The sequence below is a fragment of the Oncorhynchus tshawytscha genome, linkage group LG19, assembly GCF_018296145.1.
Source record: "Oncorhynchus tshawytscha isolate Ot180627B linkage group LG19, Otsh_v2.0, whole genome shotgun sequence".
In the NCBI taxonomy this organism is placed as follows: domain Eukaryota; kingdom Metazoa; phylum Chordata; class Actinopteri; order Salmoniformes; family Salmonidae; genus Oncorhynchus; species Oncorhynchus tshawytscha.
Window position 1 is genome coordinate 423,815 of NC_056447.1, and position 12,500 is coordinate 436,314.

General features: G+C 42.9%; 1 protein-coding gene across 1 annotated transcript in view; it reads right to left on the bottom strand.

Annotated features, from left to right (window-relative positions):
* The window catches only part of LOC112218191 (fibulin-7-like), a 5,319-nt gene extending 30 nt beyond the window's left edge, over positions 1–5,289 (bottom strand). Inside the window, exons 1-7 of the mRNA XM_024378787.1 lie at positions 4,953–5,289; positions 3,712–3,874; positions 3,340–3,510; positions 2,887–3,087; positions 1,807–1,944; positions 1,401–1,536; positions 1–974 (exon numbers count right to left, since the gene is read on the bottom strand). The exon at positions 1–974 is cut by the window's left edge and continues 30 nt beyond it. Of these exons, the coding sequence (XP_024234555.1) occupies positions 614–974; positions 1,401–1,536; positions 1,807–1,944; positions 2,887–3,087; positions 3,340–3,510; positions 3,712–3,874; positions 4,953–5,024 (1,242 nt within the window). The 5' untranslated portion in view covers positions 5,025–5,289 and the 3' untranslated portion in view covers positions 1–613. The remainder of the gene's footprint in view (positions 975–1,400; positions 1,537–1,806; positions 1,945–2,886; positions 3,088–3,339; positions 3,511–3,711; positions 3,875–4,952) is intronic.
* Between the last annotated feature and the right edge of the window lie 7,211 nt (positions 5,290–12,500).

A 12,500-nucleotide genomic window follows, 5' to 3' on the forward strand; every position in this document is an offset into this window, starting at 1 on the left:
GAACTATTCAGGAAATATCCAATAAACCAAAATGGTAACAACTGAGAAATGAAGAAAGCTACAGTACATATAGTTTGAAGAGGACCTGCAATCACAAATACCTTACACAAAACCGAACATGTACAAAACAATTAATATAGACGTATACCACTAAAATACGGAAATTCTTAATACATTTCATGTATATGCATTATAGCTGATGTGGTGGTCTGCCTTTGATATTAGAGCTACAGATTCCATAGCCCAAAGAAACACATTGTATTCCCCACTGAAATTAAACACACCGAACCATTCTGGTTAACTCATACAAATACCTCAAATTCTCCAAGGTGATAACAAGAGCAGCCTAAAGCCTGAGGAATGTTTATAAACCACTATTTACATTACTATGATCCCTCTACCGACAGACAAAGGGAGAAAACACATCCACATTAACAGTATGGCTGGTTCAGGACTTCCTGTAAAGGACAGCAAAAACCCACACCCATCTACACAGAGGCCTCCCTTTCGCCATTATCCACAATGCTCTCCTAGTGGTTCGATTTGCTCCTCCAGTTCCACACCTGACAGTGCTCTCTCATCACCCCCTCCTCCCTTCTTCCTTTCCATCACTCTAGAAACCGTAGGGGGAGACGAAAAGGGTGACCTTGGTGAGGTAGCGTCCCAGCAGGGCTTGTCTCTCCAGCTCGCTCATCTCTACCTCTGCCTCCAGTGTAGCTGGGCCCTGCACAGGGCTCACCAGGAGCAGGGTGCCCGTCTGCCTGCCAGAGCGCTGCATGCTAAAGTGGCTGCGGCCGCGACTCCCCAGCAGGCCGAAGCGCAGCGTGTCACCCAGCACACGGGCCGCAGACACCCGGAAGAGCACCCTTGGTGCGGACATGTTGGAGACCACGGGCATGAAGTGGAAGGAGACGGAGTTGGGAGCCTGGGTGCAGGCCTTGTCCCCTACCACACACGGGTTCCTCTCACACCGCCTGGGACAGAGGAAGAGGAGGGTTCTTCTTGTTTCACCCAGTAAATATAACTGAGAAATACATCCAAACTCACCTCCTCAAACCATTGTAATAATTCTTTTTTTTTAAATATTGTATATCTGTCTTAATTGTAGTAGTTATTTGTATGAGCAATAAAAAAATAATTGTCTAGAGCAAGGGGTAATTTGGGCCAAATGATGGGTGGAGCTGCACTGTGGTGACAATGAAATGAAAATGTTTTTCTCTACACAGAAACAGCTAAATTGTATGTTTGTTTGAAAATGATTGAGAGTGTAGGGGAATCTCCTCCTCCATCGAACCAGTGCAGTCTCTTAGTGCAAAACCATAACATGATTTGGTTAAAACAGGAAGCATAGTGACACCAGATCGGATAAAAGTGGTGTTTTTGTTACAGCTGTTACTCACATGGGAGAGGTCTTGATGTACGTGGCGTTTGTGATGCGAGGACACTCCACTTGCACACACTGGAACCCCCCATACGTATTCACACACACCTGGTCCAGGGTGCAGTTGTGAAGTCTGCTCTCACACTCGTCAATATCTATCCAGAGGTGGAGGGGGGAGAAAAGAAACACAAGTAACCAAGACTGGTCCCCACTGAGCCCACGTCACATCTCCAAAGCTTCAGTTTTACTGGAAAGACATGGTCATATAATGCACAGTTACCATTAGTTCCCTTTGCAGTTACAAAGCAACAAAGGCCAATATCAGAGATGGTATCAAAATGCGATCTCCCTGTAACAACCACTGGCTAAGGCCAGGGTACTGTGGTAGCGCTTATTGGTGGAATGGTCTGGTCTGTGGTCCTGACCTTTGCAGCTGCGGTTGTCTCTGGCCAGGTTGTAGCCGCTAGGGCACACACAGTGGTAGCTGCCAGGGGTGTTGATACAGGTGTGCATACACAGGCGCCCAGGCTGTGCCAGCGGAAACAGCTGACACTCATCCATGTCTGAAACACAGTTCCTCAATATATCACTGATATACAGTGAACAAAAATATAAACACAGCATGTAAAGTTTTGGTTTCATGAGCTGAAATAAAAGAGCTCTAAAATGTTCCATGCGCACAAAAAAATGTATTTCTCTCAAATGTTGTGCACAAATTAGTTTACGTCACTGTTAAAAAGCATTTCTTCTTTGCCAAGATAATCCTGACAGGTGTGGCATATCACAAAGCTGATTAAACAGCATGATCATTACACAGGTGCACCTTGTGCTGGGGGACAATAAAAGGCTACTAATTTGTGCAGTTTTGTCACACAACATAATGCCACAGATGTTTCGAGGGAGCGTGCAATTGGCATGCTGACTGCAGGAATGTCCACCAGAGCTGTTGCCAGAGAATGTAATGTTAATTTCTCTACCAAAAGCCGCCTTCAACGTTGTTTTAGAGAATTTGGCATGTAGTCCAACCGGCCCCACAACCACAGACCATGTGTATGGCATTGTGTGGGCGAGCGGTTTGCTGATGTCAACGTTGTGAACAGAGAGCCCCATGGTGGCGGTGGGGTTATGGTATGGGCAGGCATATGCTATGGACAACAAACACAATTGCATTTTATCGATGGCAATTTGAATGCACAGGGATACCGTAACAAGATCCTGAGGCCCATTGTCGTGCCATTCATCCGCTGACATCACCTAATGTTTCAGCATGATAATGCACGACCCAATGTCGCAAGGATCTGTACACAATTCTTGGAAACTGAAAATGTCCCAGTTCTCCATTCCAAAATCACAACTGTACACTGACTGCACTCCTATATAAAATCCCATGACAGACAGCTAAGATTGTCTGGTTCTAAGAACTGAGTGATTCTTAAAAGTGAAACACATGAATTAAAGGAGCCCATGGTAAGGTTTGGCCGTAGGTAAGGTTCGGCCGTACTGACCTGTGCAGATGTCGCTGTCGCGGCCGCTTATGGTGAAGCCTGCATCACAGATGCAGTGGGAGGAGCCCTGGAACTGGGTGCAGCGGGATGGACGAACGAAGGCCGAGAGGGGGGCAGAGGACGTGGAGACGGAGGAGGATGAGGGGGAGGGGGAGGACGGCGTGGGAAGGGAGGCGGGGATGTTGGTCACAGTGTTTAAGACTGGGGAACAAAAAGGTGCCATAAATATTACACCAATAAGCAGAGCAAGTAAGAGCAATGAGACAAAGTCTACACATTACAGTACAGTATTAAACAAGGGGCTCCTCATTCATACACAGAGATAGTACTCCAGTAGTGTTGAATATTACCTACAGTAATAAATTACGCACCATATCATAGTAAAATAATACAATGGTATCATTCTAGGCACGGAAGGAGCAGAGACACAGACAGAAGTGGGCTCTGACTCACCCCTGCATGTGGGCTGCTGGCCGCTCCACTTCAGAGACACCAGACACACTCTGGTCTGGGGCCCCAGCAGCTCATAACCTGCCTTACACACAAAGTGCACCTCGTGGCCCACACCAAACACCCTCCCCAGTCTCCTCCCGTAAGCCAGGCTCTCAGGCCTAGGACAGGTGGCTGGACAGGGAGAGGGAGAGATGCACAGTACAAACAGTAAGACAATCGTGACACTTTCAGACGGACAAGCACGAGACAAGACATTGGCAATGGTAAGTCCAGTGACTGTCAAAGTGCTAGTGCAAAACTATACAGTATATATTATAAAAGAGAAAAAACGTCCATGTGCAAATGACAAGCTAAGCAGTCACTGTATCTCACCGTTGTGCGCCTTGGTGGTGTGTTTGACGGTACTGCTGTTCATTAGGGCATTCAGTCTCTTCCTCAGGGAGCGAAGGCTCTGCTGGTAGGAGGCCTCCTGGGCTGACAGCAACTTCTCCACCTGGCGCAGAGAGCTCTGCAGCTCCTGCCTCGACGCGCAGTCCTGTGGGGGTCACAGCAAGGTCCAGATCATTCAGTAGACAGCCACAATTTGAAGATTTCAGTTGTGGGGGGAATTGGCCCTAAATGCTTTGGGCAAGTGAATGAAAGATTAAATGAGTTTACTGTGGAGTAACACTGTAGTGGGTTCCAATGATTCAAATCAACATGACAAGAGATACCTACCTACCCAGGTTAGTACATTATTCATTACAGATCAGTGGTAGGAGACATATTACTAAAAACCCGAAGGACTATGTCAATAGCTTTCCTTGCACATTCTCGGGGAAAGTGGATATTTTATGTCAAATGTGCTTTATTTCAAGTGCAAACTATAGACAGTCATGTTTGGCTCCATTCAATGGGAAACACCCACTGAGGTATCACCAGTGTGTGGCTGCTCACTTCACACAAACAAAATAAAAACGTACACGTAGTATTTACTGTAACAGGAGTAAAAGGTGTTAGGTCCACAGGTGAGGTTTTCAGTGTCAGAGCTCCTTGTGAAATGTTTTGCTCCAATTACTGAAGTCCCACCTGTGTGAAAATGTTGTGTGTCAGGAATTAGAGATCGAACACAAACAGTCTCCAAATGTGTAAGGAACACTTTCTAGTGGCTCTGCCTCAACTTAGATAGCTTTTTCAAACACAATTACACTGTTAAGACTATAATTACAGCACTGTGCATTGATATAAGAGAATATGAAAGAGCAAACGTGATCCTGGAGGTCAGTCTTTTTTTTATTGGCACAATTTGCAGCTCCTAGGTGTCAGAATGCCATGGACATCTTCTTGATAAAGCAGCTGGATAAACGCTCAACTAAATAGAATCCATTCACTTCACCACAGATGCCTTTTGGTAATACAACGTCACAACATCAATACGATATGGATTCAGTATCAGTAGGGCAATAGTTGTGCATGGCTTTGCATTACAATTATTTTTTTCTTTTTTTTAAGCAGCATGCATTTAAATAAAGTGGTCATTTTAAAAATCAAAGCAATATTCCATTAAAAAGTCATCAGTCAAGAGAAACAAAACCAGAGCAATAGTTGTTGGCTAGAACACGTGTTGTACTCACCTGGCCATGGGCAATGTAGAGATGATGCAAACCCCAAATCACCATAACAACACTAAACTGATTCATCATCATGGGGGGAAAGAATCCTCTTCACACTTTCACGTGGATTCTTGGTCAATAACAAAATAAACCAATTAAAGTAAGTTACCTTTATATAGCCTACAGTTTTTAGTTGTTTACATATAATAGCCTACAAATATAAATAAATGCTCTTTCAATTACAAGAGTAAGACTCATTCAAACATGACAGCGATCTGATCAGTAAACACAGCAAACATTTCTCCTCTACTTTTTTTAGAGAGCAGATGCCACATTTCTCCCCGCCCAGTTGGGTATTTTAAAGCCAAGACGAGGAGCTGAATCCACCACTAGCAGAGTAGTGGGTCGTACATCTGCATAGAAGTAAAACCGTGGCTTTGATTTTGCATACTATTCTACCAAAATAGAAGGCTAAATTATAAGGCAATGTTTCTCAATTGGTAGGTTTCAATGGGCTAATATATCTTTTCATCATCTTGTGCACAAAAAAAACATGGTTTTAATGTGTACAGTATGGTAGACCTGGACTGCTGCTCGTGACACCATGTGCTCACTCTTTCCAGCGAGATAAGTCTCCCCTGTGTTTTTAGATATCCACAAGGGGACACCTTGTTGACACCTTGTTGTTTGGTGTCCAGTGGATCCAGGGCTCTGAATTCTCCTGTCTTTAGGAAGATTTGAAGTAGTAGCAGAGAACTAGTCTGGTATTTTATAATTAGAGGACAGTGTCATGATATGATTCAGAGACTTATTGCGAATAGTTGCTATGGTATTTTGGATTTTACAGTGAGACAACAGCTCCAGATCTAAATCCATATTACATTTGTCATTCCTTAGGCCATTGCTCTAGAGCCACAGAAAATGGGAGTTAAATGAGTGATGTGGAGAATTAATCTGTGTAGTGTAGTCTGCAGGGCCAGCGCCTGTGTGTCTGTTTGTGTGTGTGGATCTGTGTGTGTGTGTGTGTGTGTGTGTGTGTGTGTGTGTGTGTGTGTGTGTGTGTGTGTGTGTGTGTGTGTGTGTGTGTGCATTTGCTTCTCTCCAGGGCATGGAGAACCTGTAAGCTTGCATAAAATGGGGGATTTAAAAAGGACATGATAGGAAACAGCCTAACAGGGACAATGACATTGGGATTAACTGTCAGGCAATAACGCAAGCAATATTTTCCTGCGGAATTGAACTCAGTTGCTGCATTGTATGGCAAACTAGAATGCAATTACTCAGCCGGTGGCGATTGGAGGAAGGGATGACAATTACAATCCTCTTATGAAAACCGCTGTCTCTTAATGACTTTCAGTTCAGGCGAGCGGAGGAAGCCACTACCAATTAATGCACAGAATACCTTTATCAGGCCTTCATACGCACACTCGCACGCACACACACGCACATACACACTGCATAGGTGCAAGACTGAGAGAATACTGAGATAGCTAGATACATTAAGAGCAGCTCAGGTGTATTAGCTAACTGTTCCATCCAGGACCATAGAGCTGAATAAGCCCTCTCTCTCCATCCCAGTGGACTATCATCACCCACCGTGGGGCTGCTGGTGTTAACTGGCTCCCTGGCCTGCTGCCTCTGACAAGCCATTAGTGGTGAGCCGCTCAGCTCTGTCTGGAGGCTGTATTAATTAGGGAAGGGGTAGACAGAACCATCCTGGAGTTCACTGATCCTCAACACCGCTGCCTGCCTGCCTGCAGCCACAAACCGCTGTTTGCCAGTTCTCTTTATTGAAGAGCCATGATGAGGATGTACTGTATGTTGTTTTCTATACAGTGCGGTGGTGGATTTGTGGGTGTGTTACTGTGTAATGAAGTAGGTTTGTGTTGTTTCTCATAGGTGCTGATTGGTGGAAGACTGTCTTTCCTTCTGAAACTGTGAATCATTGGAGTGATACAACATGGCTGTGCAGGCTACAGACAATGTTTTAACCATCAAACACACACAAAGCAAGAACAAGGTGATCTCTACTATATTGAACTCACTTGTTTGCCTTCAATGGAACTGTCTTTCAGCCTAGTTTTAGTCCAGAGATGCTATGCTTTTGAGTTGATACTACAGCAGCATATCCTCATTGGAATTCATTGTAAGTGTAATAATGATAAGGGGTTGCTGACGGGGGTAAACTTCGTAGATAAATAAATTAACCTAAGAGAGCACAATCCACCCAAGATCATCATATCCTTATTAGATAGGACGAGTTTAATTAAAATGTAATCATTTAATGGACTTTCTAATTAAAATGGAGTTCGCTGATGGTCTCTCTCATTAGCTCGACAGGGTGCAGTCGTGCGATGGCTGCTTTTATAGAACTTCTCTCTCTCTCTCTCTCTTTGTGTGTGTGTGTGTGTGTGTGTGTGTGTGTGTGTGTGTGTGTGTGTGTGTGTGTGTGTGTGTGTGTGTGTGTGTGTGTGTGTGTGTGTGTGTGTGTGTGTGTGTGTGTGTGTGTGTGTGTGTGTGCGTGTAATGTGTAGGTGTCTGTTTCTTAAAACGCTGAGATGTACAGTGTGTACTATATGTAAGCGAACTGTTCTCTAAGGATAAACACATGAGAATGAAACTGTTCCTGATACATGTCCTCAGATCATTGTACAGTCTTCAAGTAAGCTCTCTACAATTAAATCAATACAACTTCTAATACATTTACATTCAACAGTAGAGTAATCACACGTTCCTCACCGCTCTTATGCTATTAGATGCACTTACATTGAGAGACTGTCATGCTTTAAAGGCCCGGGGCAGAATAAAATGGGGTTTTCCTGTGTTTTATTCAGTACCAGTCAAAAGTTTGGACACCTACTCATTCCAGGGTTTTTCTTTATTTTTACTATTTTCTACATTGTAGAATAATAGTGAAGACTTCAAAACTATGAAATAACAAACATGGAATCATGGAATAACCAAAGAAGTGTTAGACAAACATATTTTATATTTGAGATTCTTCAAAGTAGCCACCCTTTGCCTGGATGAAGGCTTTGCACTTGGCATTCTCTCAACCAACTTCACCTGGAATGCTTCTCCAACCGTCTTGAAGAAGTTTGTACATATGCTGAGCACTTCTTGGCTGCCTTTTCTTCTCTCTGCGGTCCAACTCATCCCAAACCATCTCAATTCGGTTGAGGTCGGGAAAAGCCTGACCAATATCAAAGATTCTTACAGACATCGCTTAACCTGTTGAGTGTAGGGGGCAGTATTTTGGATGAAAAACGTACCCAAATGAAACTGCCTATTTCTCAGGCCCAGAATCTAGAATATGCATATAATTGTCAGATTAGGATAGAAAACACTCTAAAGTTTCCAAAACTGTCTCTTTCACATGTTGTGAACAGTCTTTAGACATAGTTTCAGGCTTTTATTTTGACAAATGAGCGAGAAAGATCACATTGCGTCATTGGATGGCTGGGTGCCAGCAGCGTTTTGCATGTGCAACAGCTTGGAGCAGACATTTTCTCTCTCTCTCCTATTGAAGAAGCTACAGTCTGGTTTAAATATTATCGATTAAATATTGTAAAAACAACCTGAGGATTGACTCTAAAAAATGTTTGACGTGTTTCTACGAACTTTACTATTTGGAATTTTGGAATTTTCGTCTGCCCGATCGTGACCACTCGAGCCTGTGGATTTCTGAACATAACGCGCCAAACAAATGGAGGTATTTTGGATATAAAAATAATCTTTATGGAACAAAAGGAACATTTATTGTGTAACTGGGAGTCTAGTGAGTGCAAACATCCGAAGATCATCAAAGGTAAGTGATTCATTTTTATTGCTTTTCTGACTTTCGTGACCAATCTACTTGGATGCTAGCTGTTTGTAATGTTTTGTCTGCTGAGAGAGATGTCCTTACATAAACGCTTGGTTTGTTTGCGCCGAAAAGCTTTTTTGAAATCTGACACGCCAGGTGGATTAACAACAAGCTAAGCTGTGTTTTGCTATATTGCACTTGTGATTTCATGAAAATTAAATATTTTTAGTACTTTAATTTGAATTTGGCGCTCTGCAATTCAGCGGAAGTTGACGAAAATCATCCCTCTAACTGGATGGGTGCATCAAGAACTTAAACTTCAATCATTACAACTATTGGCTAGAATTCGGACAATTTTTTGACAATACGCAATGAGCGCCAGGTGCTCAATGTTTTAAGTATGGGAGAGTTTCAGAAAAGCAAACTAAGTCAAACTAAGTGCATATCCTACAGTCATAGCTGATGTGTAATGTCCTACATGGCAGTTGCTAACTTGAATCTGCCGTGAATAAGATGAAATGCCCATTCTGAGAACAACACTTGTTTTGAGCCCCACATTTTTAGCATGTTATAATGTATGTTTTTCATGTTATTTTGGCATCAATACGTATCACATGTCAGTTTACAAACATTGTAAAAATAATATATCATTGAGTTAATAAAGCCGCATACAAACATGGCCTCTTTTTTGTTTTCTAGAGTAAAGCAGCTCCAAAATGCAGGTGTTTCAGCCTTGCTCAGGGCTTTCTGTGGTGGTTGGGCAAGCCCGCAGAAAATAGGGAGTGTTGCGCCGTGATTGGCTCAGTGTTCTGTCACTCATGGGGACTTTACGTCACTGCCAAGTATAAGAGGAGACCTTGAAAATTTTAGCCATTCGGCTGCTGCCATAGAAGTGCCCATCCAAGAAGGCTCATAGTCATTGGCCACAGATAAAATGATGAAATCACATTATATGTCAAATCACATTATATGTACAGTAGCTTTGATTGGACTGATCATGTCAGCAACTTACTTTCACAAACGTATTTAGCAGTCATCATCATGAATCAAGTCGACAATCTACTGGCAAATCCTTTTTAATCCTTGTCATATGAAGAGACATAACGAAGAAAACTGACAGATAAAATGTATCTGTGTTCATCGGCCATTGGACATAAACACAACAACTTGGAAATCACAAATTCAACGACTGCGTGTGGTCTGTGTGGCTGTGTGGTCCCAAATCTGGGATTAAGGGGCTCTTTTCCAAGTTTAAAATGATAAACATTCAACATTGGCCAGGCTGTCAATGATGCACTCAAAACAACTGTTAACTTGGAGGACCGCCGCGCCACCTTCCTGTTCAAGTGAGCATAGCATGAACAATGTGAGTCCAAAAATGTATTGTGTGCTGCTTTATAAGTGATGTAATATGCCAGGGAGATATGTACAGTGGGGCAAAAAAGTATTTAGTACTTTCTTATATACCCTTTGTTGGCAATGACAGAGGTCAAACGTTTTCTGTAAGTCTTCACAAGGTTTTCACACACTGTTGCTGGTACCCCTCTAAATTTTGCCTACTGTTCTGACTGTTCTACTGTAGCCTATAACCTGTTTTATAGAAATGTAATCATTGAATATTGTAAAAGCTTTCATTGTCTGCTTACAGTATATGCTCCCTTTATTTATCCTACGGTTCTGACTTGGTGTACAGGGAGAACACTGTAAGAACGGCCCATGTTCTGAATTCTGTCGCTGTACATTTCCAAAGTGCTAAACAAATAGTTATATTGACTAACGTTACATCCGTCCTAGTTCGCTCATTAATGTCTTAACCAAAATTACAGATTGCCTCTTATCCGCTTCTCATCCCCTTGCGCCGTAGTTTGTACATCTCAATTGACATTAGAAACCACAATTGTTTAAGCAAGTCAGCCATATCAGCTATGTTTTTTTTAAAGACAGTAAATGAGGCTGATTGAACTGTTTCGCTGCCAGACAAGGCTCCGCTGATAGCCAGGTGTAGCAGTGGTAAGGTGTTGGGACTGCTGTTGGGATTCTGCTGTTGGTACAGCTTTATGTAGGCCCTCACAGTTTGTGGGCACCGTTTGTCACTGTTATAGTCAAATTAATGTATTGTTTATTGTTGTGTTGTGTAGTGGCTTTGCAGGCATGCATTCCACTTATTTTTTTTTTGCCCCACCAAGATTTACATGCTAAAATTGTCACTGGATGTTATCCTAGTACTGTTGTTGGTGCTAGGCCCTGGCTTTTCTCCATCTTGTTGGTCAGCAGGCAGCGTGGGGATGGGCGGGTATTACATTTGCTGCTAGGCTCCTCAACCTCGGTGGTCAGGCCAGCAGGCCGCTCGGTGAGTTCGACATTGCACTCGACTTGGTGGTCCTCCATTTTTTTGCGCTTGGCTGTGCACAACCATTTTCAGATATCCATGCTGATTAGCTTGCTATAATTATTCATCTCGTGGTGACCAAAACTTAATGAAGCTAGTAGCTACTATCTAGCCTATTATTAGCTGTCTGGAAAAGTGAGCAGCTTTTCCCTCTCTGTGAGAAAAAAAAGTACATTTGAACCCCAGGATCCGATGAGCTTCCTGAACAAGGCATTGAAGGCGGTGACTTATGACATTCTGCCCAATTAAAAGGCATTGAAGGCGGTGACTTATGACATTCTGCCCAATTAAAAGGCATTGAAGGCGGTGACTTATGACATTCTGCCCAATTAAAAGGCATTGAAGGCGGTGACTTATGACATTCTGCCCAATTAAAAGGCATTGAAGGTGGTGACTTATGACATTCTGCCCAATTAAAAGGCATTGAAGGTGGTGACTTATGACATTCTGCCCAATTAAAAGGCATTGAAGGCAGTGACTTATGACATTCTGCCCAATTAAAAGGCATTGAAGGCGGTGACTTATGACATTCTGCCCAATTAAAAGGCATTGAAGGCGGTGACTTATGACATTCTGCCCAATTAAAAGGCTTGAAGGCGGTGACTTATGACATTCTGCCCAATTAAAAGGCATTGAAGGCGGTGACTTATGACATTCTGCCCAATTAAAAGGCATTGAAGGCGGTGACTTATGACATTCTGCCCAATTAAAAGGCATTGAAGGCGGTGACTTATGACATTCTGCCCAATTAAAAGGCATTGAAGGCGGTGACTTATGACATTCTGCCCAATTAAAAGGCATTGAAGGCGGTGACTTATGACATTCTGCCCAATTAAAAGGCATTTAGGGATTTGAACTACTAAATAGTACATTATTACATCCCCCCCTCCCTCCCCCCTCTTCAGATCATGAGCGCACACCCGGCATAGCCTCTGTCCTGGTCTGCACTACTGGCAGGCCCGAAACGCTACATTGGCAAAACCGGGATTGTAATTGATATCCCATTTGTTATGTGTCTGGGGAAACAAAACTGGCGGGGCACAAATTTCATGCCCGACTTTGCCAGAGTCGGCTTTGGTGTGTTTGTGTGTTTGTGTGTATGTGTACAAATGTAGGATGTTATTTTGAGACGGTTTGCTACAGCAGGAAATGTGAATTACTTTGTGGTTTATAATCAACCTATTTTTTTTTGTAGTGGGTTTTCGTTAGGGCAAATCAAGTCTGATGTTTTAAAGTGGAAATGACGAACTTTAGAAGCCTTTTTAAACCTTGAATACACTACAAGTTTGTATTTCCTGCAACAAGAGGGATCAAATTAAGATCTTACATCTGTGTGTGTGTATGTGTGTGTGTGTGTGTGTGTGTGTGTGTGTGT